At 39.5% G+C, this 27,936-nt stretch overlaps 3 protein-coding genes, 1 long non-coding RNA gene and 3 other non-coding genes across 8 annotated transcripts in view; 2 read left to right on the forward strand and 5 right to left on the reverse strand.

The window, feature by feature from the left end:
* SPMAP1 (sperm microtubule associated protein 1) lies at positions 1–4,227 on the reverse strand. The gene is made up of 3 exons (XM_034416240.2): positions 3,898–4,227; positions 2,496–2,595; positions 1–265 (listed from the first exon to the last, which is right to left on the reverse strand). The coding sequence occupies exons 1-3, from the start codon at positions 4,102–4,104 to the stop codon at positions 108–110; spliced, it is 465 nt and encodes a 154-aa protein (XP_034272131.1). The 5' UTR covers positions 4,105–4,227; the 3' UTR covers positions 1–107.
* Positions 4,228–5,563: 1,336 nt separating this feature from the next.
* On the reverse strand, positions 5,564–9,995 carry RPL23 (ribosomal protein L23). Its single transcript, XM_034416241.3, has 5 exons — positions 9,887–9,995; positions 9,050–9,133; positions 8,008–8,136; positions 6,901–7,014; positions 5,564–5,692 (listed from the first exon to the last, which is right to left on the reverse strand). The coding sequence occupies exons 1-5, from the start codon at positions 9,897–9,899 to the stop codon at positions 5,610–5,612; spliced, it is 423 nt and encodes a 140-aa protein (XP_034272132.1). The 5' UTR covers positions 9,900–9,995; the 3' UTR covers positions 5,564–5,609.
* On the reverse strand, positions 8,205–8,338 carry LOC117665069 (small nucleolar RNA SNORA21). Its single transcript, XR_004591246.1, has one exon. It is a non-coding gene; the product is annotated as a small nucleolar RNA SNORA21 (small nucleolar RNA).
* A 2,310-nt stretch (positions 9,996–12,305) lies between the features above and the next one.
* TRNAC-GCA (transfer RNA cysteine (anticodon GCA)) lies at positions 12,306–12,377 on the forward strand. The gene has a single exon. It is a non-coding gene; the product is annotated as a tRNA-Cys (tRNA).
* Positions 12,378–12,453: 76 nt separating this feature from the next.
* Positions 12,454–22,713, reverse strand: LOC148114130 (uncharacterized). The gene is made up of 2 exons (XR_015734336.1): positions 22,664–22,713; positions 12,454–13,010 (listed from the first exon to the last, which is right to left on the reverse strand). It is a non-coding gene; the product is annotated as an uncharacterized LOC148114130 (long non-coding RNA).
* On the forward strand, positions 22,308–22,379 carry TRNAC-GCA (transfer RNA cysteine (anticodon GCA)). The gene has a single exon. It is a non-coding gene; the product is annotated as a tRNA-Cys (tRNA).
* A 1,467-nt stretch (positions 22,714–24,180) lies between the features above and the next one.
* Positions 24,181–27,936, reverse strand: part of TMEM98 (transmembrane protein 98) — a 31,092-nt gene continuing 27,336 nt past the window's right edge. For both annotated transcript variants that reach the window (XM_087894023.1, XM_034416246.2), the window contains exon 7: positions 24,181–26,516. In XM_087894023.1, the coding sequence (XP_087750149.1) occupies positions 26,309–26,516 (208 nt within the window). In that variant the 3' untranslated portion in view covers positions 24,181–26,308. The remainder of the gene's footprint in view (positions 26,517–27,936) is intronic.

A 27,936-nucleotide genomic window follows, 5' to 3' on the forward strand; every position in this document is an offset into this window, starting at 1 on the left:
TAAGAAATTAAAAGTATTTTATTATTTTGGAAAAATCAAGAACAAACAAAATATACGAAGAGCATTTAAATTAGAAGAAGAGACAGATTGATATAATCTGATGTTCTTCAGTGGATGGGGAGCCATGTTACTTCACCAAAGCAAGAAGAGCGTGTGCGAAGATCTGGAGTGTTGCGGCGATAGCCATATCGGCCATTCCAACCTGTTGCTGGCTTTGTACCCATCAAGTATAGATGGTGACCAGACACTTGCTCTGGAGAGTGACCTGTATAAAAATAAATATTAAAGATCATCCATCAAAAATATGTTGAAGAACCGGTATACAAAAACACACCATTTTTCTTAACAGTATTTATCTCTTGATGCTTTTTCTTCAATACCTGCCTTGTTTTTCTTTTACTTTGTACAATCTAACTGCCCTATCAGCAATGGATTATTGTACCCTAAATATCTACTCCCCCACCCTGCCATGTCCACTCTAATCCCTCCAAAGTACTTTGAAAATCACAAGTTAAATTTCATTTCTGTGGCCTTTAATGGGAGAAGCTCCAGAGATGATTATGATTAAGCAGTGTCTTCTCCATCCAACCCAAAAACAAAGAACATTGCTCTGTGTCTTACCAGCCACAGCAGTTCTCATATTAAAACAAATGTCATCTTGATCCACATAAACAATAAGTATGTTACCAGCCTACTCTTCAATTCACATTTTAATTTCATGCTCTATGAATCTGGCTCCCTGTGTGTAAAACAAATAAGTGGAGGAGTACTAAAGTGGTGAGCTAATAAGTTTAAAGTTACCCTTGAATTATATTTAAGAGCCCATATGAGTTATGATAGGAAAACTGGGATGGAATGTAGCAAGAAAGTGGATTCGCAGGAGGGTGGGAGTGTATGCTAAAGGAATAAGAAGCAACTCAGCCTAGCTATTATATGTGAGATGACGAGAGTGAGGAAGAGAGTAATGGTTCACAGAGTATATTGTGGATTCAAATAGTCTTCAGTCTGGCACACCTTTTGTATATAGGTGTGAAACAAAAAACTCAGCTTGAAACAATAACAATTGCTGTGTTATTCTTAGTTTTGAGCCTAAAGCATAGTACATGTAATTTACTTTACTTGCCACCAGGAACGTTATTAGTTTCAACCATTTTTAATCACTCATTGTTTACAGCAGGGGTCCTCAACTCCAGGTCTGTGGATCAGTATTGTTGGGAACCAGGCCTTGCAAGCAGTGTGCGAGCGTGTGCAAAGCTTCATTGTGCATGCGTGACAAACCACACATGGTTTGCATGTGTGAAGCCATCCTCCCTTCCCTGCTGCTGCCGCTGCCAGTCCATGAAGCCAGAAAAGTTGGGGACCACTGGTTTAGAGAATCAAATATGGTAAAAATTGTATAATGATATCTTAAAACTGATGTATAAAACTTATTTCTAAATAACGATCAATAATCCTCAGAAAGAATGTGTGGAACAACAGCTTTCAATTTACTCTGTCCAGTTCTGGGCAGAGTCATTAATATATTAATACAATAACAAACAGATACATGTGTATTATTTTGTGATCACACATTATTAATTTTAAGAACATTATGTATCTTGTTGTTTTCCTTGTTCCTAGAAAAATATTGAGAAGTTTTACAGAGTCCAGAGCAATTAATGTGGCATTCATTTTCAAAAAAATTTAGTCAGAAACTCAAAGTCTCATCTTTTAAAAATCCTACTCTACAGCTCTCAGTGACATGAGTGAAAAGGTGGCAAAGTGGGACATTGGTTTAATACAGTTAGAATTGAAGTTTCCCCCGGGGATAATGCTGTAAACCAGAGGACCTTGGGAAGGCTCACTGATTTTGTGGAGATGCCTACGCAAACTGCCCAGGGTTTGCTTGGTTTTTTGGGTTTTTTTTTTTTTTTTTGTAAGAAATAGATAAAGCGGCATCACTCTCAAAATTTGCTGTGGCATTTGTTCCCTACTTTGTTTGTGAAAATGGCTAGTCCAGGAAAAGCTGGATAGGTTTTTGTCACCAAAGGGGGCACACTATCAAAACTTCCTCCATTTTGTTCCTTTTCTTGCTGAGTTCCTTTAGTTCCTTTAGCAGGCAACTATGGTTCCACAGCATAAAAGAATTCCTATGAAGTACAGATTAACATTAAATTTCATTTGCAAGGGAGGAAATTGTTCAAATTTGTTTTTCATTTTAAGGAGTTATGATATTGTACCTTCCTTAAGCCACAAGAGTCTTCTGCTCCTAATACTATATGGACTGTCTTCCTATTACTGTTCTGTTTGGTATGCCCACTGCTTATTTTAAACATGGAGTTTCATTTAATATATTTATTTATTTATTAAAACATCTAAGCAATAGCTTTCATTTGAGTCATGAAATGTAGTTTCAATAAAACATCATATTTCCTGAATTACTTTAAAAGTTTGGAAGATAAACAATTACTAGTGAAATGAAAGATAAGAGAAAGAGATGGGTACACTTCATTCACCTGCTCCTGCCCAGTTTCTCCTGTTCAAATACCTCTGGCCTGGGCCATAGATATGGAAATAGTCCACTATCCACCCATCCCTAGAGGTCCCACCACGAGTCTGTCAAACAAAAGAAAAACGAAGCCCAATTAATTCAGTTTAAAAACAAATGAATATGTAGGGATGGTACGTATTCAGAATATGAGAGAAAGAAGACTGGTTTTAATTTTTATCATTATGGAATATTTTCTTTTTTTCTTAAATGTGATGGCAATGAGTAATGTCTACAGTGAGATCATAAAGAGAGTTGTGACATCAAGCCTGAAGACCAAACATTCCAAGAAAAGAAAATCTAAATATTGGAAACATGATAGTTTGCACTTACCTGTAATAGCTTTCTAAAGTGTGTGTAATGAACCAATGACTAGTCTGGGCCAATCTCTGTCCAAGGAACAGAACATTGTTGCCCACAATTTCCCATTTCTCTTCTAAAAAAAACCAAGCAGCTCTGTGCAAGAGCACATAAAAGAGGAATATTCTGTACTAAAATTTAGGAGGAACCAGCATCTGATGATAATTTGGAAGCATAAACAGTTTTTAATTGGGCATTCCACATATTTAATACAGGTTGTCTTTATACCTTCTAGAATAGATGTAAAGTGGATGGTATTCAGTTATTTAAGAAACCTAAGTAAATTTATTATATGAATGGAATGGAAAGGAATGTTACTCTGTGGATTATCAGAGTAACAGGCCAGCATTTTGCAGCCAGAGCTATATTTCTTATGTTGATAGCCAAGGCAATAATATAAAAGCTGATGGAGCTGTATTTTCAGAGGTTTTGTTTTGGTTTTTAAGTACTCTGTGTTGGATACTTTAAATATATTGAAGGTAAAGGTAAAGCTTTCCTCTGTCCAGTCCTAACTCTAGGGTTGGTGCTTATCTCCATTTCCTAGCCGAGGGAGCTGTTATCGAAAGAAACATCCGTGGTCATATAACCGGCATGACTATATACCGAGGTGCATGGAATGCTGTTACCTTCCCATCAAAGTGGTATTTATCTACTTGCGTTTGCATGCTTTCAAACTGTTAGGTTGGCAGGAGCTGGGGCAAGAATAGGAGCTCACTTTGTCACATAGTGCTTGGGTCTCAAACTGCCAACAGTTCGACAAGCCCATATCCTAATGCCCCATTCCCTTTAAATATATTGTTATTCAAATATTTTATGTATCCTTATTTGACCCATTTCCCACAGGAATGTATCAAAAAATTGATTTCAGCAAGTTTTAAAATATCACGTTGTCTACAAGTCATGGGAACCTGGACTGTAGTCTAGCATATTAAATTGCATTAAGTTATTTCTCTTAGTCCTGCTGCTCATCTACTCCATTGATTTCCATTTCAAGTTTCAAATGCCATTACCTGCTCCGTCCTTTTTAGTAGTGATTTGACCACTGGAGATGAGAAATAGCTAGCAGCATGGATATCTAATTGAGCATTATACGGTGGCAATGCAGACCACAGCTTGGGCAGGATGTGAGCATAGCCGCTACCAATGGTGTCCACTGCCACACCATCAAGGATGAATTCCTTTTGCTTTTGTAGACATCTCCGTGTAATACAAGTCATGATTAGCACAAGAGAAAAAGCTGTCACACTAAACTATTCTCACATACCACAGTGTATATATACGCTACCTCTCTCCTAGCAACTCCTTATTACCCTACTAGAGTCTCTGTGATGTTATCAAGAGACAATTGTTCCCTAACAACCTGAAGCTGGCATACCTTTTTCATATGTGCAGTTTACTTTAGTATAGTTCACTCAATTACCTTAGTTTTACATTTGTATTAATTAATCTACCATAGTTCCTGCACAACAGAAAACTTTTTAAAAATGCTAATCTACATTTAAATTTAAGTAACATACCTAGTTTAATTTTTTTTTCAGACAACATACAAATTGCCCTTCTGCTCTTTTGAGTATTTCCTTTAGTGCTGTGCAGCTCACAATTCCTGATACATGAAATGTAGTGCAAAACACAATCTTTTTATATATATTTATGGAATATTCAAAGTAGTATTGTAGCCTAAAAGAAATGAATAACCAGTTTGGATTTCATTCATGTCAATGAAATCGCTATCAGATTTTAAATCCCCCCTTTTGAATTAAATAGTGTAAATGGTATAGAAAAAAGTACATACCATTCTGTACTATTGCCAACTTTATATATTTAACTGATGCTTTGACTGCAATTCAAATTAGGTATTAGGTATTCTGTCTTTTAACACACTCCAAAGATTATGCACTGCAGTGCGATAATCGTGTTATGAACAGGAGTGTATTACAATACAATTTATGGTTATATTGTCCTATGCTGGTTAGTTGTTTGTTTTTTTTTAAAGGTCACATGGGTGTATCTTTGTTAAAGCTTTCTTTCATTTAATTTGCTCAAATGACAAGTCTGCTCAACTTTACTCAGTGGGAAAGGCAGGGCAAAAGACAGCCCAGCCAGCATGTCATTTACTATCCTGCGTAACTTGGGATATTCCTAGTACAAAAATGTACTGTATTCAGATGGGGCGTAAGGACCCACAGCTGAGTTTACAGCTTTAGTGAATCAAAGCAGTGTTACTGACATACGTGTAAAATAATATAAACTACCTAATAGAATTCTATATACATTTATATTCTTTAAAATATATTTTTTATATTTTACGGCAATTAAAAGACATCCAAAGGAGTTAGTTAGCATATCACTGGACAACCAGAGCAAATAATTCTGGTGTCTCCTTTTGTAGAGTCATAGTTACAGTATACCTCTTCTGTGTTTTGAATAATAAGATTATATAAATATGGTTCTCCTTCACCTATTTCTAACCTTACAACTTTTTAAAAGGTGGAATTAAGACTATCCACTGACCCAAGGGATCTTAATATACAGCAAAAATGGATTTGCACGAGATTTATTAAAACAGCACATCAGTGTGTTTTTCTGATTAAATATTCTGTTAATAATATCCAAGCTAATTCAGAATGTCTGTTTCTTTCCTTCCCTATAATATGGAAGATATTCATATCACAAAACTTTGAGCCAATCACTTTTATTTGATTTTTACAAAGAATAAACATATTTATGCGATACTGCCAGCATTGGAAGCAATTCTGGGCCATAGATCTGCACACTCCTTGGCTACAGGGCCTGTGATAGCAGAACCTGGAAAAATAAAAAACAAATCAGAAGTATTACTTAGCAGCAGCAGCCCAGCACCATCATAAAAACAAATTTATGGTCAAATGGAAATACCTTGACTTTTTTGCATGAAACAGGAAGATTCATGTGGTTTTGATTAGAAAAGTATCAAAAGATCAAAAATGAAGAGTTTACTACAATCAAAAAGTAAGAAATGTTGTACTTAATGTTTGCTGCAAAAGAAATTGTAAGCTTCTATTTTTTCTTTTTAATTCTTTCTACACTTTTGCTTTTCTTGTTTCCTTTCTTTGTTACTTGCTTCTGCTCTGTATTAGTTTGTGCTAGTTTTGTAAAACTTTAATGAGTGCCCAGGACATTTTAATAAGTCATTCTACAGCAATAAGACCATTGCTCAATAATAGTAACTGTGAGGGATCTTGGAGTCCTAGTGGACAACCATTTAGATATGAGCCAGCAGTGTGCCGCAGCTGCCAAAAAAGCCAACACAGTTCTGGGCTGCATAAACAGAGGGATAGACTCAAGATCACGTAAAGTGTAATACCACTTTATAATGCCTTAGTAAGGCCACACTTGGAATATTGCATTCAGTTTTGGTCACCACAATGTAAAAAAGATGTTGAGACTCTAGAAAGAGTGCAGAGAAGAGCAACCAAAATGATTAGGGGACTGGAGGCTAAAACATATGAAGAATGGTTGCAGGAACTGGGTATGTCTAGTTTAATGAAGAGAAGGACTAGAAGAGACATGATAGCAGTGTTCCAATATCTCAGGGGTTGCCACAAAGAAGAGGGAGTTAAACTATTCTTCAAAGTACCTGAGGGTCGAACAAGAAGCAATGGGTGGAAACTAATCAAAGAGAGAAGCAATTGAGAACTAAGGAGAAATTTCCTGACAGTTAGAACAATAAATAAGTGGAACAACTTGCCTGCAGAAGTTGTGAATGCTCCAACACTGGAAATTTTTAAGATGTTGGATAACCATTTGTCTGAAGTGGTGTAGGGTTTCCTGCCTGGGCAGGGGGTTGGACTAGAAAACCTCCAAGATCCCTTCCAACTCTGTTATTCTGTTCTATTCTATTCCAGAGGACTAGCTTCACTGTGAATTACAATTCTCTAACTCACAGGAATAAGCTATTAATACAGACTGAATATTTTTGCAAGAAGCAAAATATGATGTTCTTTTTAATTTTGTGGTCCTTTCAGCAGCAATACCTTTCATTTCTCCTTTGTTGTTTACTATCACTCCTGCATTGTCTTCAAAATACAAGAATACGCCATCTTTTCTCCTGTATGATTTCCGTTGACGGATCACAACTGCTGGATGCACTATGAAAAAGTTCAAAATCAGTAGTTTAGTATGCAACATCTAAATTTGAAATCAAGCAACAGTTTCTTTAGTGTTGTTATGAAACAGGACATGCTTCAACTGAAAACAATTAGACCAATCTTACAAAATGTAGGTCACTGCAGCACAGAATATAAAATGTAAAACCCTAAATCCATATATGTCAGAAAAATTAGAACGAAAACATGCTCCGAGTAGTATTAAATTCTTTATGATTTACTGGTATCACAACAGTTAAGTATGTGCTTACACCATTTAATTAACAGCACTTCAAAAATACTGGGCTCTGGAGAGATCATCTCTTAGGGCTCTAGCTATGATTCTGGTGTTCAAATAAGATTTCTAATAGACAGAACTTTAAAGTATATGATTTTACTTTATTATAAAACATTCACCTTTTTGGGGGGAAATTGGAAAGCAGAATAGTCTTTCGTTATCTAGTACCTTTGTTAAAACGACTACAGCTGTCAGCCCCATATTCTGAAAACTCCCGAGAGTTATCGTTTGAGGAAGTAGAATACATATGCATCACTTACAGTATTTCTGGCTTAAATTAATGTACTCTTCTAAAATATAACCCAAACTAGATATATTAGTCTAAATTGAATTTCCTAAAGGAAAAATGTTTTTCCAGAATATATGAATTCAGAAGATGGAAACACAATCCAATTTATAAATTAATTTAAAATAAACCCAAACTAGATTTCATCCAATGTTAAATCATTTAACGCAAAAACACTTTATAGTTAAGTCCCAACTAATGTAGATTGCATCAATATTTCAATATATCTATATTTATCACAAGGATCACTGTATCCAACTGTCTTACCTTTAATTACTTTTAATGCTGAAAATGTTAGATAAATAATGACTAGTAGATCATAACCATAGTTTCTTCCAACTGCTTTTCTCTTACAGTCCCAAAGTAATAACAAGATTGTAAATCAATACATCTTTTTTATTCCATCACTCACCCTTCTTTCTCAGCTCTGGCTTGCCTTTCTTAACAGTAGCCATTACCATGTCCCCCACACCTGCAGCTGGCAATCTATTCAGACGCCCCTTAATTCCTTTCACTGAGATTATGTACAGATTCTTGGCTCCTGTGAAATAAAGGAATTATTGCTGTTAACAAATACTTTGTATCAAAGTTATAAAGACTTCTCCTATTTTTTGTTGCATCACCGATTGAGGAAAATCAGCACAAGCTGTAACCTCACCCAAAAGTAATGCTGTTTCTTTACCCTTACGCGACAACTCCCTGGGCCATCGGAAAACAGACCCAGCAAGTGCTTTTTGAAGGGAAAACCCACTGCTTCTAGTCTGCATCATTTGGTTTTTTTAGCATGACTGCTATGGCTCACAACTGAACTTACTAGGATTGTTTTTTTCAGCTGAACTTGGCAGGGATAATGTCAGAGTTCTCTCCTCTTAAGATTCTGAACTGCAAAAAGTTAATTCAGGGAATGAAAAACTTTAATATGTATTAGAAGGGAGGTAATAATTTAAGCAAGTACATTACTTTCAATTTATATATATCTATATATGGCAATTTAAAAATGGCAAAACTCCTGCCTGATCAATATTTTTATTGATCTAGATTTTGCAGGAAATAATTGAACTAATGGATGTTTTTTAATTTATGTAATACATTGTTTACCGCCTAGGGTGTTTCATGATGGATAAACAGAAACTCCATCCAATTCCAGAAATACCTTCCATTATCCCAAAGTAGAGGAAACATTAAATATGATCTCCTACCATGAATGTTACAATTGTCCACAAAGCTTAAATATTTACCAAACCAACATTCAGGAGACCAATATTAGAACTAGCATTTTCCCACCTACTTCAGGACTGATTATGTTGTTTAATCAAGGAATTGAAAGAACCCTGTTCCTTGTATGCTACTCTTGGGAGCTCTTTTGGCTAAAGATCAGTTTAAAAATGCTCTAAGAAAACTCCCAGATTTGTTGCCCAGAATTATTTATTCAAATTAACCCAATTAAGACATACCTGTATTATCCGCACAGTTGATCACAGCTCCAACCGGGAGACCAAGTGAAATGCGAAATTTCGCACCAGACGAACCACCACGTCCTATTAAAAAAGCATAGGATGAAGAATGTTTTATTAAAGCAATAAAAATATGCCAGTACCTACCAACTTTATTTTTGAGTCTTAAAAAACCAGGTAAATTTTCCCTTAAGAAATCACCGTTTTCCATATTGTGGAATTGCTGTTCTAATAGTCTGAAAAACTCCATTACTGATAGCTAAAAAATTAACTCTACTGATCTATGAAGCCTCTCCGATCTCCATACTGTGATTGGAAAAAAAAAAAGTGTGTGGGGGGAGCGTTGCATATTCTTCATCACCCAAATGGCCAAGCATAAATAATTCATTTTGTCCTCTCGAAGATCTAAGGCAGAGTTTCTCAACGTATGGACTGCAACTCGACATATCTTAAAAGTTGCCAGTTGTGAAATATTAATATATGGATCTACAATAGAAATAAAATAGGGGACGATGATAGACCAAAATCTGAAGTACGCCGTCTGGAAAAGATTATGTCGCAAATATTATTATATTATTATTATAGTAAAATCCTATTAAAGCAGCTGAAGTTACAACTCCACTGCTTCTCACCTTCCCGCCCTCCTCAATGGTTTCCTCAAATCCCACGAACCAAAAAATATTATTTTTGAGCTGGGTGGTCGAAAATATTCATCTCGTCAGAGACCTAATCTTCGCCCATCAATAATGCCCGATAGAGCGAGCCTAATATCTTCCAAAACTAGAGCGATGGAGGAGGATTCCCTTCCAGACCATCTGGCGGCTTTACAGGCCTTACCTCGCTTAGACATCTTGCTCAGGAGGCTGGGGGAAAAAAAGAGAAAGAAAGCGCAAGGCTTGCCGGGATAACTAATACGTTTTCAAAGTCCCATGTCACGTGAGGCGGCCTTCTCATGTGAATGCCGGAAACGGATATAAAATGAGCCCTACTTTTTTTTTTTTTTTTAATGGATCAAGTAATATTATACTGTTAAAGGTGAATTTACTCAGAGGGCTTTAGCCGGGTTTTTTTTTTTTTTAAAAAAGTTTGACTTTGTAGTTTAAATCTGTACATGTTTATTCAAAGAAACGCCCTCTTTAAATACTTTTAGTCGTCCATCTCCCCCGTAGGGCGATTCTGAACATGTATTCCCATGTAACCGAGCTTAATTTTATTTTAAAAAGAATATTCAAACTCAGTCGGTCATTTTAAAATATTGAATCCTAATTATTCGAATCTTGATAAAAGTTCTCCTAAACACATGTGGGTTTAATTCGGGTTAGCATTTATAGTGCCAAAAAGAGTACCTAAGCTAATATTTTGCAAAAATATAAGAAACACTCTATGACAGCTTGAAGATCAACAGTATTGCTATTGTACAAAATTTAATATTTTGAAAGTGAAATGAGGAACAGGAAAGAATATTTAAGGGAAAAATAAGGCAGGTTAACTGAAGTGTTGATCAAAATTTGAACAGCAATTTAGGCACGATGTTGAACTGCTGCTTGAAACAGAAATAGCATTGGTTCAGACTCTTGGGTTGACTTGATATACTGAACGATTAACTAAGGATGAATTTGTGTAACATAATAAGCTAAATGTGATTGAGTAATTTGTAGTTCAGTATGTTATGAAAACGCAGTTATACAATAATTTTTACCTTTTCAGTATCTTTTATATTATTTCCTCTTTGTCTTCCCCCATCCAACAGTAGCTGTACAAATTATAATATTATCAGGACTACACTTGAAAATTTGAGGAGGATTTGAGGCTGATGTTTTTGAATGATTTTTGATTGATTTTTAGAAGCACCTGAGGAGGATCTTGACCAGTGTATTTAGATGATGGAATAGAAGGGGAACTCATCAAATCTGCAGGAAGGAATAGCCAACATCCCAGAAAATAGGCTCAAGATCCAGATGAATCTTGACAGACTTTAATACTGGGCCCTAACTAACAAAATAAAATTCAGTGTAGAGAAAAGTAAGGTTTTATACTTAAGCAAGAAAAACCAAATGTACAGGTACAGATTAGGTGAAACTTGGCTTAATAAAAGTAACTGCAAGAGGGATCTTGGAGTCCTAGTAGACAGCCACTTAATATGAGCTAGCAGTATTCTGCAGCTGTCAAAAAAGCCAGTACATTAACAGAAGGATTGAATCAAGATCATGTAAAGAATTAGTGCTGCTGTATAAGGCTTTGGTAAAACCACACTGGAATATTGCATTCACTTCTGGTCACCACAACATAAAAATATGTTGGGACTCTGGAAAGAGTGCAGAAAGGAACAACAAGGCGATTAGTATGCTGGAAGCTAGAACATAGGAAGAACAATGCTGCCACAAGGAAGAGGGGGTCAACCTATTCTTCAAAGCACCTGAAGGCAGAACAAGAAGCAATGGATGGAAACTAATCAAGGAGACAGGCAACCTAGAACTAAGGAGAAATTTCTTGTGAAAATGCATTGGTTTGCCTTCAGAAATTGTGGGCGCTCCATCACTAGAGGCTGGATATCCATTTGTCTGAAATAGTGTAGGGTCTTTTGCTTGAACAGGGGGTTGGACTAGAAAATCTCCAAGGTGTATTATTCTCTTATAATGAAGATGTAAATTGCAATAAGTGTATTACTGGTTGTTAAAAGACTGCCAAAGTCCATACTTTCCATGTATGTTGTGTCAGATATTGCCTGCATAGACCATCAATATATATCTGATATGTTGGACTACATACATGGAATCATCTCCATCCATAATTTCCATTTGTTATGCTGGTAGAGATTACTATAGCCAACAGATTATTTTTACAATATAATGCCAAATCCCATATGGAATCTTATGCCTTCATTTTAGTATGTTTAATGAGCTTTTCAATCCAGCAACCAGTACAAGTTCTCGGATTCAGTCTCAGGAAATTACAATTTTAATGGTTGCCTTTCCTGAATAGTCAAAATCAAACATACTTAAAACACTAAAATATATGAGTTTTTCCTATCACTAAGCAGAAAAAAAATGTTCTATATATTAGTGACCGAAGTGAAAGCAATAATTTTTCAGACAAAAAATGCAAACGCCAAAACAAACTCTCTATATTAATGGGTGGATTATTTCCAAATACTAATTAACAGGGTTTAAATTAAAATCTTCCTATTGTGAAAAACAGTGCTGTAGTTTCTCTTCTCTCTTTTGAAGGAAACGGTAGCAAGCGAAAAATAAGCCAAGGGGGTATAGCTCAGTGGCAGAGCATTTGACTGCAGATCAAGAGGTCCCTGGTTCAAATCCGGGTGCCCCCTCAAAAATTTTTTTGTTCAAAATTCAAAGCAAGCAGTAATATTCACCGAGTGGAATTTAGGAACAACGCAGAAGCAATTTATAAAATAAGTAACAATTTATTTATGTACATTATGTGCATACATGAAACTAATTTACGCAAATTGCGTAACAGGAATCTCGGCAGCACCGTGTACGTGCAGCTCTAAGTTCTTTAGAAACGACCAATCAAGCTCGAACAAATCATTTTTAATTTACACAATTACAAAATCGCTGGGATCTATATATCTCAATATCACTAATCCGGATGCAAGAGACCCGACGTGCAGTTCTGTCACGCTAAGGATAAAATCAGCCCCGCTAAATGAATTGCATATCGGCGCTTTTCAATCTGAACAATCGTACGATGCGTGGAATTCCCCATTCAACCATGGCTGGAGAATTCTGGGAGTTGAAGTACAGGAAATGTCTTAAAATTGCTCGGGTTGTGAATCACTGCACGAAGCCTTCCGACCCGCTTCCGAAGCCAGGGGCTGCCTCGCGCAGCACGCTCACGTGCTCCTCCGCCGCGGGCAACGATTGGTCAATCCAGTCCATGCGGCTGGGGAAGTGGCAGGCTCGCCGCGTGACTCACCGAGAGCAGCAGCGCCGTCGTCCTGCAAAAGAAACAGAAATGGGGGCGGGGCTGATGAACCAAGCCCCGCCCTTCCTACTCCACCATTCCTTCCTGATTATGAGAGTGGTAGCTCCTGACGCACTATTTTAAATGTTTATAGTATATGTACTATACTAATATTTTAAATCTGAAAAGGTATTAAAGGAATAAGTTAAATTGTGAAGATAGAGGGATATGATCAAGGTATATATGTGTATTCTAAAATTTAACAATTACATGCAGTTTAATTTACAACTATATGATGTATGACCACAATTGACCCCAAATTTCTGTTGTTAAACGAGACAGTTGTTAAGTGAATTTCCCCCCTCCCCGTTTTATGATATTCTTGCTACAGTGGTTAAATGAATAGCTGCAGCTGTTAAATTAGTAATAAAGTTGTAAAGTGAATCTGGCTTCCGTATTGACTTTCAGGTTCGCATAACCCCGGGACACTGTAGCCATCATAAATATGAGCCAGTTGCTAAGCATCCAAATTCTGATAATGTGACCATGGGTATGCTGCAACAGTCATAACAGAAAAATGGTCATAAGTCACTTTTTTCACTGCTGTTGTGACTTTGAATGGTTACTAAATAAAAGGTTAAGTCGAAGACTACTTGTAATTGAAAGGAATAATACTAATATTGAGTCACTGAAGTAGTATGGCATATTTTTGTTCCGTACAAAATTTCTGTAGAGCAGTCCTTCATATGCCATTTCTAGCTGCAGCAGTCTTCGGCCCAGGGAAAGGAAGAAGATGCTTTGCTAAGATGAGAAGTGTTGAGTAGAAACACAAAAAAGGGACTTGATCAACTCAAGAGGGATTGCATGTGCAGACACATCAAAAAGAAGTTGGCTTTTAATGTTCAGGTGAAATTTCCAGAGGAAATATTGCAGGCTACAGGAACTGGGAGCACCTCTTGGGTGACCCTGAGGACACAGATAAACCTCCCAGTGCTTTAATGACCCTCTAAAAAGGATGGAAATTACCAGCTGTCTGCAAGGAACATAAATCCTTCTTTTCCATTATCCTGTCAGAACTGAAGAAGCTTCTTGGATGAAGCGAAAGGTCTTCAAAAGAAAAAACAAGAAAGTCTAGTTGCATCTTGAAAAAGCAGCTTTGGGACAGGTGAAACCAAAGGAAGTTTTTTCTCAGTCTGCCTATAATCTGAAAAACAATATGGTTTATGCAAAATAAAGTCTCTTCCAAACTGCTAGCCACTGGTAGTAAAAATTCATCTGTGCAGTGAATGGTAATTCTTTTGCCTTTTAGATGGTTAGTTAAATTGAAATTTAAAATTCAGTTGTTCAACTGATTTTTTTCTCTGGATTGCTTGTTTTCATTTTGCCCTACGGTATTGTATTTTTGTTTAGATGTGCATATTACCTCAAGTCCGTAAGAGTAGAGAAACAATTGAAAAATCACAAAAATAAAATAGTTTCTGCATACTTTTACAAGAAAAATTCTTTCCCAAGGTGATATCATTGGATTATAAAGAGTGGCAGTGAATAAAGAAGAGAAAAATATTCTTGTGTAATCTATATTAATTCCACCTGGAATTGCCAATTAGTGATATTCTAATCTAACCTGTATCAAGAGTATTTCCACTTTAATATTTTTGGTCAATCTGCCTATAATCTGCAAACAATATGGATTATGCAAAAAAAAAAAAAAAAAAACCCGAACCTGACACTGATGGTTGGATAATCTTAGAATGTAATAATTTGAAAATGTGCCAAGTTGAGAAAGTGCTGCTGAAAGTGTTCATTCCACTCCACTAATGGCTCTCAATCAGCTAGGTTATTGTGGGAGCTACAAGAATTTTTGCTTTCTTAGTAAAACAACAAAGATGACATTTTGAGTTTGGGGCAACAATTAAAGATTGATTGATTGATTGATTGATTGATTATATTTCTATACCGCCTTTCTCCCGTAGGACTCAAGGTGGTGTACAGTCAAGAAAAATATAGATACACAAAACATCATAAAATTGCTAATTAAAATTATTATGATAACATAGTTTGGCCCAATTAAATAGAACCTAAAATTAGATAACATTTTAAAAACATTCACATGTTCATATGTTTAGCCCCGTTTGTTGGAACATCAGGGTTTTGAGGGCATGGCGGAAAGCACGGAGATCAGGGATATTTCGTATCTCAGGGGGCAGTTCATTCCAAAGGGTTGGGCCCTCACAGAGAAGGCCCTCCCCCTGGGAGTCGTCAGTTGGCATAATTTGACTGACAGTACCCTGAGTAGTCCCTCCCTGTGAGAACGAACTGGTTGGTGGGAGGCTATTGGTGGCAAAAGACGGTCTCGTAGGTACCCAGGTCCTAAGCCATGGAGCGCTTTAAAGGTGATAACTAACACCTTGAATCGCACCCAGAAGACCACCGGGAGCCAGTGCAGCTCGCGTAGGAGAAGTGTTACATGGGCGCAACGAGCTGCGCCCATAATCACCCGCGTGGCTATATTCTGGACCAGTTGGAGCCTCCAGGTGCTTTTCAAGGGGAGCCCCATGTAGAGAGCATTACAATAGTCCATACGGGAGGTGACTAGGGCATGAGTGACCGTGCGCAAGGCGTCCCGATCCAGAAAGGGATGCAACTGGCGGATCAGGCGAACCTGATAAAAGGCACCCCTGGCCACAGCCGTCAAATGATCTTCTAAAGATAGCCATGAATCCAGGAGGACACCCAAGTTGCGGGCCCTCTCTGTGGGGAGCAAGATCTCATCCCCAATTGTCAGTGATGGTACCAGCTGACTATACCGGGACGCCGGAAGCCACAGCCACTCAGTCTTGGAGGGGTTGAGTCTGAGCTTTTTTCTCCCCATCCAGATCCGCACGGCCTCCAGGCAACGGGACATCACAGCAAGGGCATCATTGGGGTGGTCTGGGGTGGAGATGTATAGCTGTGTGTCATCAGCATACTGATGAACACTCACCCCGAAACCACGGATGATCTCGCCTAGCGGTTTTACATAAATGTTGAACAGAAGAGGTGAGAGGACTGACCCTTGCAGCATCCCACAAATAAGGTGCCTCGAGGTTGACCTCTGCCCCCCTGCCAACACAAATTGCAAATGGTCAGAGAGGAAGGAGGAGAACCACCAAAGCACAGTGCCCCCTATTCCTAACCCCTCCAGTCGGTGCAGTAAGATACCATGGTCAATGGTATCAAAAGCCGCTGAGAGATCTAATAGGACCAGGATAGAGGAGCAACCTCTGTCCCAAGCCCGCCAGGGATCATCCACCAACGCGACCAATGCCATTTCCGTGCTACATCGCGACCTGAAGCCCGACTGGAACGGATCAAGATAGACAACTTCATCCAGGTATCAGGGTAGTTGTCGCGCCACCACACTCTCAACAACCTTCACAACAAAGCAAAGATTGGAGACTGGATGATAATTTGATAATATAGCCGGGTCCAGGGAAGGCTTCTTGAGGAGGGGCTTCACAACCGCCTCTTTCAAGGTGGCAGGAAAGATACCCTCACTCAGAGAAGCATTTATAATCCCCTGGAGCCAGCCTCGTGTAACCTCCCAGGAGGCCAGTACCAACCAGGAGGGACACGGGTCCAATAAACATGTGGCAGTGTTAAGCTTGCCCAGAATCCTGTCCACGTCCTCAGGAGCCACAGAGTCAAACTCTTCCCAGATAATGCTCTCAAGACCTACCCCTGTCTCCTCCCCTGGATCTACCCAATTGGAGTCCAGGCCTTCCTGAATCTGAGCGACTTTATCATGCAGGAATTGTACAAAATCCTCAGCTCGACCCTGTAAGGGATCTTCCCGTACCCCCACCTGAAGTAGGGAACGGGTCACCCTAAACCATGCGGCTGGGCGGTTCTCTGCAGATGCAATAAGAGGGGAGAAGTAGCTAGACTTTGCCGCTCTTATCGCCACTAGGTAGGTCTTAATATAAGATCTCACCTGTGTTCGGTCAGATTCAGATCGGCTTGTCCTCCAATCGCTCTCCAGGCATCTTTTCCGACACTTCATCTCTCTTAGCTCCTTGGAAAATCAAGGAGCTAGACAAGATCGGCATCAGGTCAGAGGCCGCAAAGGCACGATGCGATCCAAGGCCCCAGTAGCCGCCCTGTCCCAGGTGACCACCAGGTCCTCAGTCGAGTCGTGAGCCAGAGTCTCAGGAAATGGCCCAAGCTCCGTCAGGAACCTTTCGGGGTCCATCAGGCGCCTGGGACAGAACCATTTGGTTGGTTCCGTCTCCCTGCGGTGGGTGGAAGTGACTTGAAAGTCAATGTGAAGGAGAGAATGATCAGACCATGACAAGGGCTTGATGTCTATATCCCCTATTCTTAGATCATTCAGCCATTGATCAGAGACGAAAATCAAGTCCAAAGTGTGATTCCTAGGTGGGCCTTTAACTACCTGGGTCAGGTCCATGGCCGTCATGGAAGCCATGAACTCCCGAGCCGTCTCTGACATCTCACCAGCGGATGGCAGGTTAAAATCCCCCATAACAATAAGTCTGGGGGTTTCCACCGCCACCCCAGCTATAATGTCGAGCAGCTCAGGCAGGACCGCTGTTATGTGGCAGGGAGCCAGTTACGCAATCAGTAGGCCCATCTGAATCCCCCGACCCCATTTCACAAGGAGGGACTCACATCCAGCTATCTGAGGAACAGTGGCCTCCCTCGGGCAAAGACTTTCTCTAATGATTGCTGCCACTTCCCCACCCCTTCCCTGAGACCTTGGATGATGGAATGCATGGAAACCTGGCGGGCACATTTCCACAAGGGGAACTCCTCCCTCCTGGCCTAACCAGATCTCCGTAATCCCTGCCAGGTCAGCACCCCCCTCTGAAATAAGATCATGAATGAGGGGGGCTTTATTTACCACTGACCTGGCATTACATAACATCAGCCGTAGACCCAGGGTCTGAGACTCTGAACAACCCGGGAAACGAGCAATGCTTTGGGGGTTGGAGTGCGCAATCACTCGTAAACATCGAGTGCGCACTCCCGAAACATAATATGGCCCCTGCGGCCGTCATATCTGCCCCTCCCACTTACTATACTAATGCCCATCGCTTCAGCCCCCTGCATCCTTGTCAGATTTCTGTTCCCATCCTCCCCACCGTGATCGTCAGACCCATTGCCCCTTTCAGTGGATTTATGGATCCCCCCAGATCCATTCCCACAATATTATAAATTCCCACATTTATAATACATGATGTCAATTTTTTCAGTCTATATTTACAACTTGCTGAATAGGCCATAATTGGGCTTCTGAAACTCATACAGCAAATTCTATGACACCTTGAAGATCAAGAGTGCCACTGTTGTATATTTAATATATATGTGGGACGAGAGAGAAGGGAAATGAATAGTGAAATGAGAAATGATTACTTTAGTTACTGACTAAACAAAAATTAAACAGGTTAGCTATAATAATATCATTTCATTAACTCAATTATTAACTAAGATAAATAGGTTGCATTAGCATGTTCACCCATGATTAAATGAACATGATTTACTCAGCTTAGACTCTTGTGTTGACATTACATTTATTGAACAATAAACTAATCAGCCAGGGTAAATTTGTATTAAAACTATGAAAAAACATTGTACAAAATTATTTTCACCGCCCTACTATCTGTTCTGAAATATTCCTCATTTTCTTCCTTCACCCCAATAACTATATATAATTTTTTTCTCAGGAATTATACTTGAAAGATCCAAAGTTTAGGATTGTGACCAGTGAAAATGTTGATAGTAATAAGTGGCTTATTTGTTAAGATGTCAGGAAACAGTTTATTATTTATTTATTTATTTATTAATCAAATTTCTATACTGCCCTACTCCCGAAGGACTCAGGGCGGTGAACAGCCAAGATAAAATACAGATAATACAAATATTAAAAAATCCCTTAAAATTATTAAATATTTCGGCCGAAACACAGATTAAAACACCCAATTTATAAAATCACAAATTAAAAAATTTAAAAAATTTAAAAAATGGGAGTTAGGCCAGGCCAGCTTGCTGAAATAGAAAAGTTTTGAGAGCACGGCGAAACGTGCGCAGGTCCGGGATCTTCCGTATCTCTGGGGGGAGCTTGTTCCAGATGGTAGGTGCTCCCACAGAGAAGGCTCTCCCCCTGGGGGCCGCCAGTCGACACTGTTTGGCCGACGGCACCCTGAGGAGCCCCTCTCTATGGGAGCGTACTGGTCGGTGAGAGGCTATTGGTAGCAGAAGGTGGTCTCGTAGATACCCCGGTCCGATGCCATGGAGCGCTCTAAAGGTGGTAACCAAAACCTTGAAGCACACCCGGAAGACCACCGGGAGCCAGTGCAGCTCGCGCAGGAGGGGGGTCACATGGGAGTGCCACGTCGCTCCCATAACCACCCGCGCGGCCGCATTCTGGACCAGCTGGAGCCTCTGGGTGCTCCTCAAGGGGAGCCCCATGTAGAGAGCATTGCAGTAGTCCAAGCGGGAAGTAACGAGAGCATGAGTGACCGTATTTGACGAGTCCCGATCCAGAAAGGGACGCAACTGGCGAATCAGGCGGACCTGATAAAAAGTCCCCCTGGCCGTCATGTGCTCTTCTAAAGACAGCCGTGAGTCCAGGAGGACACCCAAGTTGCGAACCCTCTCCGTGGGGGCCAGTGACTCGCCCCCAATAGTCAGTGATGGCACCAACTGACTATATCGGGATGTCGGAAACCACAGCCACTCGGTCTTGGATGGGTTGAGCCTGAGTCTGTTTCTCCCCATCCAGATCCGCACGGCCTCCAGGCACCGGGACATCACTTCAAGGGCATCATTGGGGTGGTCCGGGGTGGAGATGTACAGCTGAGTATCATCAGCGTACTGGTGGTACTTCACCCCGAAACCACGGATGATCTCACCCAGCGGCTTCACATAAATGTTGAACAGAAGGGGCGAGAGGACCGACCTTTGTGGCACCCCACATACAAGGGGCCTCGGGGTCGACCTCTGCCCCCCTGTCAACACAGACTGCGACCGGTCAGACAGAAAGGAGGAGAACCACCGTAAGACGGTGCCCCCCACCCCTAACTCCTCTAGCCGGTGCAGCATGATACCATGGTCCATGGTATCAAAAGCCGCTGAGAGGTCTAATAGGACCAGGACAGAGGAACAACCCCTGTCCCGAGCCCTCCAGAGATCATCAACCAACGCGACCAATGCCGTTTCCGTGCTGTACCCAGGCCTGAAGCCCGACTGGAACGGATCCAGATACGACAATTCATCCAGGTACTGGGGGAGCTGTCGCGCTACCACACTCTCAACAACCTTCACAACGAAGCGAAGGTTGGAGACTGGACGATAATTTGCCAACACTGCCGGGTCCAGGGAAGGTTTCTTGAGGAGAGGCCTCACCACCGCCTCTTTCAAGGCGGCAGGGAAGACACCCTCTCTCAAGGAAGCATTTATAATCCCCTGGAGCCAGCCTCGTGTAACCTCCCGAGAGGCCAGCACCAACCAGGAGGGACACGGATCCAGTAAACATGTGGCTGCGCTCAGTCTACCCAGTATCCTGTCCACGTCTTCGGGCGTCACAGAATCAAACTCTTCCCAGATAATACTCACAAGACCTGCCTCTGTCCTCCCCGCTGAATCTACCCAGTCAGAGTCCAGATGTTCCCGAATCTGAGCGATTTTGTCATACAGATACTGTACAAAATCCTCGGCTCTACCCTCCAAGGGGTCCTCCCGTGCTTCCTGGTGGAGCAGGGAGCGGGTCACCCTAAACAGGGCGGCCGGGCGATTATCTGATGACGCAATAAGAGTGGCAAAATAGTTATACTTCGCCACTTTTATCGCCACCAGGTAGGTCTTAATATGAGACCTTACCAGTGTTCGGTCAGTTAGTTCGGTCACCAGTTAGTGGCAAAATGCATACTTTCCATGTGTATCAGGCTACAACTCTCACCACATTTCTTTGCTATACTGGGAGGGAATATTATAGTCAATGGTTCTTCAAAGCACTAGGCTGTAGATAGTTTTTATAATGTAATGGCCAATCCTACAGAATCCTGTAAGGAATCCTATGCAATCTTTATAGGACTCTCTGCATAACAAACTTTTCAATAAAAAATAAATATCCATTCCCAGTTCTCAAGTTCAGTCTCGGGACATTACATTTTAAATGATTCCCTTCCTAAATGGTCAAAATGATTGGTTGATTACTTATGTGCCCACAAGTTGGTGTTTATCTTAGCGACTGCACAGATTTTCTCCAGAGTCATCTGTCCTAACCTATTTTTGCAGGTCTTTCAATAGTGTATCCGTTGCCATATAAGCGAGTCCTACTTTCCTCCTAATGAACCTCTTCTTTCTCCTTCTACCTTTGCAACATAGATTTTCCTGGGGAACTAGGTCTTCACATAATATAAGGTATGATGATTTGAGCCTGGTCCTTTGTGCCTTGAGTGAGAACTCTAATTTGATATCTTTGATGATCATTTGTTTATTTTCTTGGTTATCCATAGTATTCTCAGGAGTCTAGGAGAACACAAAGTTCAAAATGTCAGTACACTTTCTATCCTGAGAGTTCAAAGTCCATCTTTTGCTTCAATAAAGTGTCACAGCAGAACTGTTGTCTGCATGATTCTGATCTTTATAGATAGAGAAAGATCCTGATACTTGCATATCTTTTCCAACAACTTCATTACTACTTTTTCAAATCTTGCTTGCAGTTTATGTCTTGACTGCTGGTTACTTTATTATTGACAGCCTAAAAAGCAGAAGTCTCCAGAACGTCAATATTTTTTGTCAGTTCTAAGGTTGATTGCTGTCTCTATTGTCATTAGTCATCTTCATTAACCTTGTTCCATTTTTTTATTGATATGCATTTTCAGTGTCACAAGTGTCACAAGATTACTGCAGATAATTAATCCTGTATTTCTTCATCCAATTTTAAAATCATATTGATCTCCTATTTTGGGTTCTCTCAGTATATATTCCACATATATTTGTAGGCTTAATGAATAAGGAGAGAATATACAGCTTTGGGTCAAAATGATACAACTTCAAATCCTGTGTTATGCGGATCTTTCTATTGTCACTAAACAAAAAGCCCTACATTTTTTTTAATTTGAAAAAAAAACAAGGGATCTTCTGGCAGATAATGAAACTGCAAGAAGAAATTCTACCATTGAACTATTTATATCACTTTTTTTTTATGAATTACAATATTCCTGAACAACTAACTAATAGGATTCCTACCAATTCTATTACAAAATAGAATGTTTAGTTTCACTTCCTTCCCTTGAAAAAAAGCTGTAGCAACATCAGCTGCAGAAAAGGGGGTATAGCTCAGTGGTAGAGCATTTGACTGCAGATCAAGAGGTCCCTGGTTCAAATCCGGGTGCCCCCTGTCTGTGCTTTTTTTTCCACCCCTTTTTTCTCTTTTAATACTTAAATTTAATATTCACAGCAAACAGTAATGCTCACCAATCAGAATGTAGTAGTAATGTATAAATAAATGTGTACAATTTCTGTAATTAGAATTTCTGGAAATCTTAGATATACATATGATTCTAATAGCTTTACCCTCTCAAAGTCAAAATAATTAATTCCTCAAGACAGCAGTTCTTGTTCCTTGTTTCCCTGATGTTTTTGGTCGGAACTAAAGAATGAAAGAAGCAATTACGCACTTACAGAACCAGATCAGCTTTCCTCTTGGCTACGATTTAGTGCCTGCAGTGTTTTCATGCACGAACTGAGCTTCCTTATGTGTGTGCTACGTTGTTAATATAAAGCCATAAGAACAGCCCTCTAGGTAAATTGCAAAGCAATAATCAGCACATGAGGGAAAAGATCTTTCCCCGGGCCCTCCTCCTTTTCTTTTCAAAGGATTCGGCTCCATCTGCATCCATCAGGAAGCAGTGATTCCTCACAACTGCAAGATAAACCATACGGCTTGTATTGTGTTGGCACGATTCTTCTGTGCTTCAACACCCAAACAGCTAGCAGGAAAAATATCTACCAGTCATGGTATTTCTTCAAGAACAGGCTAGGTCTGGTTACAAGTCCCTTTACTTTTAGTTTCCTGCCTATTCTCTCCTAGGCTCCATTTTGACTGTACACATAAAATTCATCATCATGAAATAGATGAGAAGCATGAAGAGAGATGGATCAAGCAGCACAATGATTTAGGACTAAGGGTGGGTCTGATTGCAGGATTTCCTTATCTCCTAGGTTCCATTTTGACTACATCTGCTGCATAAAATAAATTATAGCAATGTCACAATCATGAAAGAGTTCAAACTCATGAAGGAGACAGACTACAAACTGTATGTTTATTTAGGATTTTTCTCCTCTTCCTTTTCTTCATAAAGGAAATGAATGCTTTCTTCTGAAGGAGATCAAGAGGAGGAATATTTGTCCACCAGTGCACTGTTTCAGCTTTGTGGAAAAATCCTTTAAGAGCGTAGAATGAAAGCTGTCACTGTAATGCTGACAGAGTAATCTAGCCCTACTACATGATTACCATTTTAATGTACTGGTCAGTGATTTTTCCACAAAGGATGTTCCTAATGTTGATATATGGCAGGGAGCTGCCTGCACACAGTTGGTGTAGGTTGTTGGACTAACTCAAAGGGAATCTTCATACTAAATTTGAAGGATTACCAATACAGTGCTGCTGTGCATAGATCTTTAGAGTCAAAAGTACCCTAGTGACAGGCTGATTGCAGATGGAAGGGGAGAGATCATGTCACATAAGGCTAAAATGAATCACAGTATTTACATATTATAATGACTAGGCTTATTTTCAACTTTTGTCTGGTCATTTCATTCCCTCAAACTTTACCTATGAAAATTTTATGGTTTTCCTCAATACCTAGAGGCACATTCTGGATGAGTTGCCATCTAGATTCATCTAAATGTTACAACAATCTAGTTTTATTGGCAAAAACAGAGCACTTATATGTCATTATTTTCTTCAAGGTTTGATTTTTGGTAAGCTTATACTTGTACAGCTTCACCTGTCCTCATTTTTGGATAATTCTCACTATCAACCTTCCTCTGTTGACCTTACCAGCAAGAATGACCCTACAAACATTCACCTTCTCACCAACTTCACTGTCATATCATGAAACTTACTGAACTATGCCACTAATTTATTTCCAGAGGAAGAGGGAATGGCATAGTAAAACAACACAAAACAAAAACAACAGAATTGAGGTTATTTATTGGTTTATAGCAGGTTCATTGAAATGCATCTTCTAACATGAACAGATGACATATGTAGGGAAATATTTGATTCGGATATACATGATGATGTATGTGATGATAATATAAATGTCAGACAATGACATTTAAGATATTCTAAACATCGTTTCCTTTTTGACGTTGAAGTGGCCATTAACAAGTTACATTGGGATCTGACCTGTGCTGAATGAAAGTCCTATCCTTGAGTTGGCAAAAAACAATTATCAACATTATATTTGTTGTCTGTATGTTGACCCCTACTCTGTGTCTTTTCTGAGACTATTGAATGCTCTCAAAAGTAGAGAAATGTTTTACAATGTTGCCAATTTCTATAAATGGTAGCAACCAGCATTTCAACTATTCCTCCAAATGTTGGCAGAACTCTGCAAACGTAAACTCAGCAAAACATAGCTTGATCCATGTACGATTCCTTTAGGAAAGTTATAGGAAAATAATATCTAAGCAATATAAGCTTGTGCAGAAAATGTGACTGTTTTCAGTGAGAGAACTCTGCAATTACACACTCTGGAATGCATCGTTTTACATAGTTAATTTTTAAATTATGTTGCAATTATTCCAGCAGTTATTTTGTAGTGAAACAGAATTAAGGCTTAGAGTTATGGAAGCTGTAGTTTAGTATATCTGTAAGGTTAAAAATTAGAAAAGACAGATTTTTGTCAAAAGTGGACAATGATTTCATTATCTGCATTGCATGTATGTGTATTAATCTTTTTCAATAATGCTGCTGATTACTATGAGCAGCCTAAGCAAGCAAGATTCAACTTGGTCAATAAATACTTCCTTTTCAAACTGAAATGGTTGAAGCTATAATTTTTTATTATGTTTACATGAAAGTGGTAGTGATAAAGGGTAGTATAGGAATATGTAAACAAAAATCTGTGCAAAGGGCAAACCAGGAAAGGTCCCAGTCTGGAAGTACTTGGGTGAACAATAGATATTCTAGTTAAAGCTTAGCTATCTAGCATTCAGATGTATCTTCGTAAGAAAAGAGATTTTTGTCATACATTAATATTAGCAATAGAAGATATTGAATACATGAAGAGAATTATTTATTACATGTCTGAATGAGAGGGAAACTCACTCTATATACATCTGAATGGTTTCAAGTTCAACCTGCAATTGTGCAAGAGGAATTTACTGATGCAATCAGCTGTTCATTCCTCTATAATCTCCTAATTTACACTGTACACATTATTTTCATATAGAAAGAAAATATGAGTTAAAAGAACTGTAGAATCGGTTTTGCAGAAACTGGAAAATGTTTCAGAATCAAGTAAATAATGGATAGGGGAATTGCTATCAAAGACACCAAGGCCCAGGGGTTACGAGCTGTAATCATAGGCGATTGTCACTTAACTACCCATGTGAGTTTTGGTATAGGTAGTCCTCGACTTACAACCATTTGTTTACTGACCATTAAGTCACAACAGCAGAGAAAAAAATGACATCATTTTTCACACTTACAACCATTGCACTATCCCCATGATCACGTGATCAAAATTCGGACATTTTGCAACTGGCATATATTTATGAGGATTGCAGCGTCCCAGTGATTATGTGATCACCTTTTATAATATTCTGATAAGTCAATGGGGAAGTCAGATTCACTTAACAACCATATTACAAACTTAACACCTGCAGTGATTTGCTTAACAATGGCAGCAAGAAAAATAATAAAATGGAGCAAAATATCTAACATCTGCCTTGCTTAGCAAAAGAAATTTTGGGCTCCATTGTGGTCTTAAGTCGAGGACTATCTCTATATAACTCCCTCCTTTTTTTTGCTTGGCTTTAACTACAAATAACAAATGCCATAGCAAAAATATTTCTGACTGCAGACAAAAAGTACTAACGATAATACTATGTCCTCCTTCCCCGTTCTACCTTCTCCAGCACGATTATATCTCACAGTCACTAATCCAGATGCAAGACTAGAACAGTCGAGGGGGCGCTCGCTTCTGTCATCCTCAGGATAACAGTCATTATGCCAAATCATCAGCGATGCTCTATGAAGAAGAGGAACCACAGAGCCATTTATGACACAAGTCCCCTCTCCTCTTTCCCTTGTTCTCAAATTGTAGACTGCTCCTGCAGAAAGCCTTCCGACCCAGAAGGAACTCGCTCCGCTTCCGAAGCCAGGGCTGCCTCACGCAGTACGCTCACATGCTCTTCCGCCGCGGACAAGGATTGGTCGATCCAGTCCATGCGGCTGGGGAACTGACATGCATGCCGAGTGATCAGCACCAAGTGACTCACCGAGAGCAGCAGCGCCGTCGTCCTGCAAAATAAAAAGAAATTGGGGTGGGGTTGATGAACCAAGCCCCGCCTTTCCTATTCCGCTGCAAAGGCTCTTCCAACTTTTTTTTTTAATTTAAGGCACGCATGCGCATGTGTTAAATTTGTTAAATTGAAAGGTATTATAATACTAATACTTAAGTACAGTGGTGAAATCTGAACAGTTTACTACCAATTTACTACCAATTCGCTGGCTCTGCATGTGCGCGCACTATGCATGCCAAAAGGGGGCATGGGATAAGTAGAAGAGCGCGCGGGAGTGTGTGTGATCAGCTGTGGCGCACGATTTTTTTTTACTTTTACTTTTTTTACTTTTTTACTTTTAAAAGCATTTTTTTTACAGCCTATAGGTTGTAAAAAAATGCTTTTAAAAGTAAAAAAAAGGCTCTGACCATCAGGCAGCTCAGCTGGGATCTTCAGTGTCTTTTTTTAACCTTTTAAAAGCATTTTTTAAAAGAAGCGGCAAGCAGGCGACTGGGCAATTGGGTGGGCATGGGTGAGGGGGCCAGGGTGTTTTGCTACCGGTTCTCTGAACCACCTGCCACCATCGCTACCCGATCGGCCGATCTGGTCTGAACCAGGAGCATTTCACCTCTGATTAAGTACCATATTTGTTTATTCAATTTGATTATTTAACATTAATATTATAACATTTTTAATACATCTCTAGAACTTTTGCACAGAGCCAGTTTGATGTTAAGGCTTCAGGCTAGAAATTGAGAGGCTGAATTCTAGTCCAACTTTAGATACAAAGCTAGCTGGGTGATCTTGGACTAATCAAGGATGCAACTGCAAACCATTTCTGAAAGAAGTCAACAAAAAATACAGGAAAGCAGGCAAGATTAAACACAAGAAGAAAAAAAGCACATTTGCAGCGCAATCAATCAAATGGGAGGAGCTCTTGGCTCAATGAAAAGTGGATGGTGTAAGGTGTAAGGCTGATAAGGCTCATACTGTAAGGATATTGGGAAAGACCTTTTCAGATTATAATAAAGTGAATTTGGTTTTTAAATAGAAATCCCAGGTTTTTTTTCAGATGGAAATTAAATGAACTATTGCTACAGAAAGAAACAATAGTGGAGAGTTGTAAAAAAATTAAAAGAGGTTTTTGAAAATAATTTTAATAAAGGTTCAGATGTAGGAATGGTTTGGGATGCAAGCAAAGCTTTTATGAATTATTACTTCATATGATTTAATAGCGAATTCTCTAATCCATGGGCAGGTCTTTCTATCTTGTCTTGTAATGCCAAGCATGTATCTTTTCATGGCCCTTTGCCACTTTTGGCCTTTGTATTGATTGGGACAAATGAAAGTATACAATATCAAGAGAGTAAAAGAATTGAAATGGAAATGGACTAGTCACATAGCAAGAAGAACTGATGGCAGGTAGACAAAGGCAGTCA

The sequence above is a fragment of the Pantherophis guttatus genome, chromosome 4 (genome assembly GCF_059756535.1).
Source record: "Pantherophis guttatus breed Tessera chromosome 4, ASM5975653v1, whole genome shotgun sequence".
Lineage (NCBI taxonomy): Eukaryota > Metazoa > Chordata > Lepidosauria > Squamata > Colubridae > Pantherophis > Pantherophis guttatus.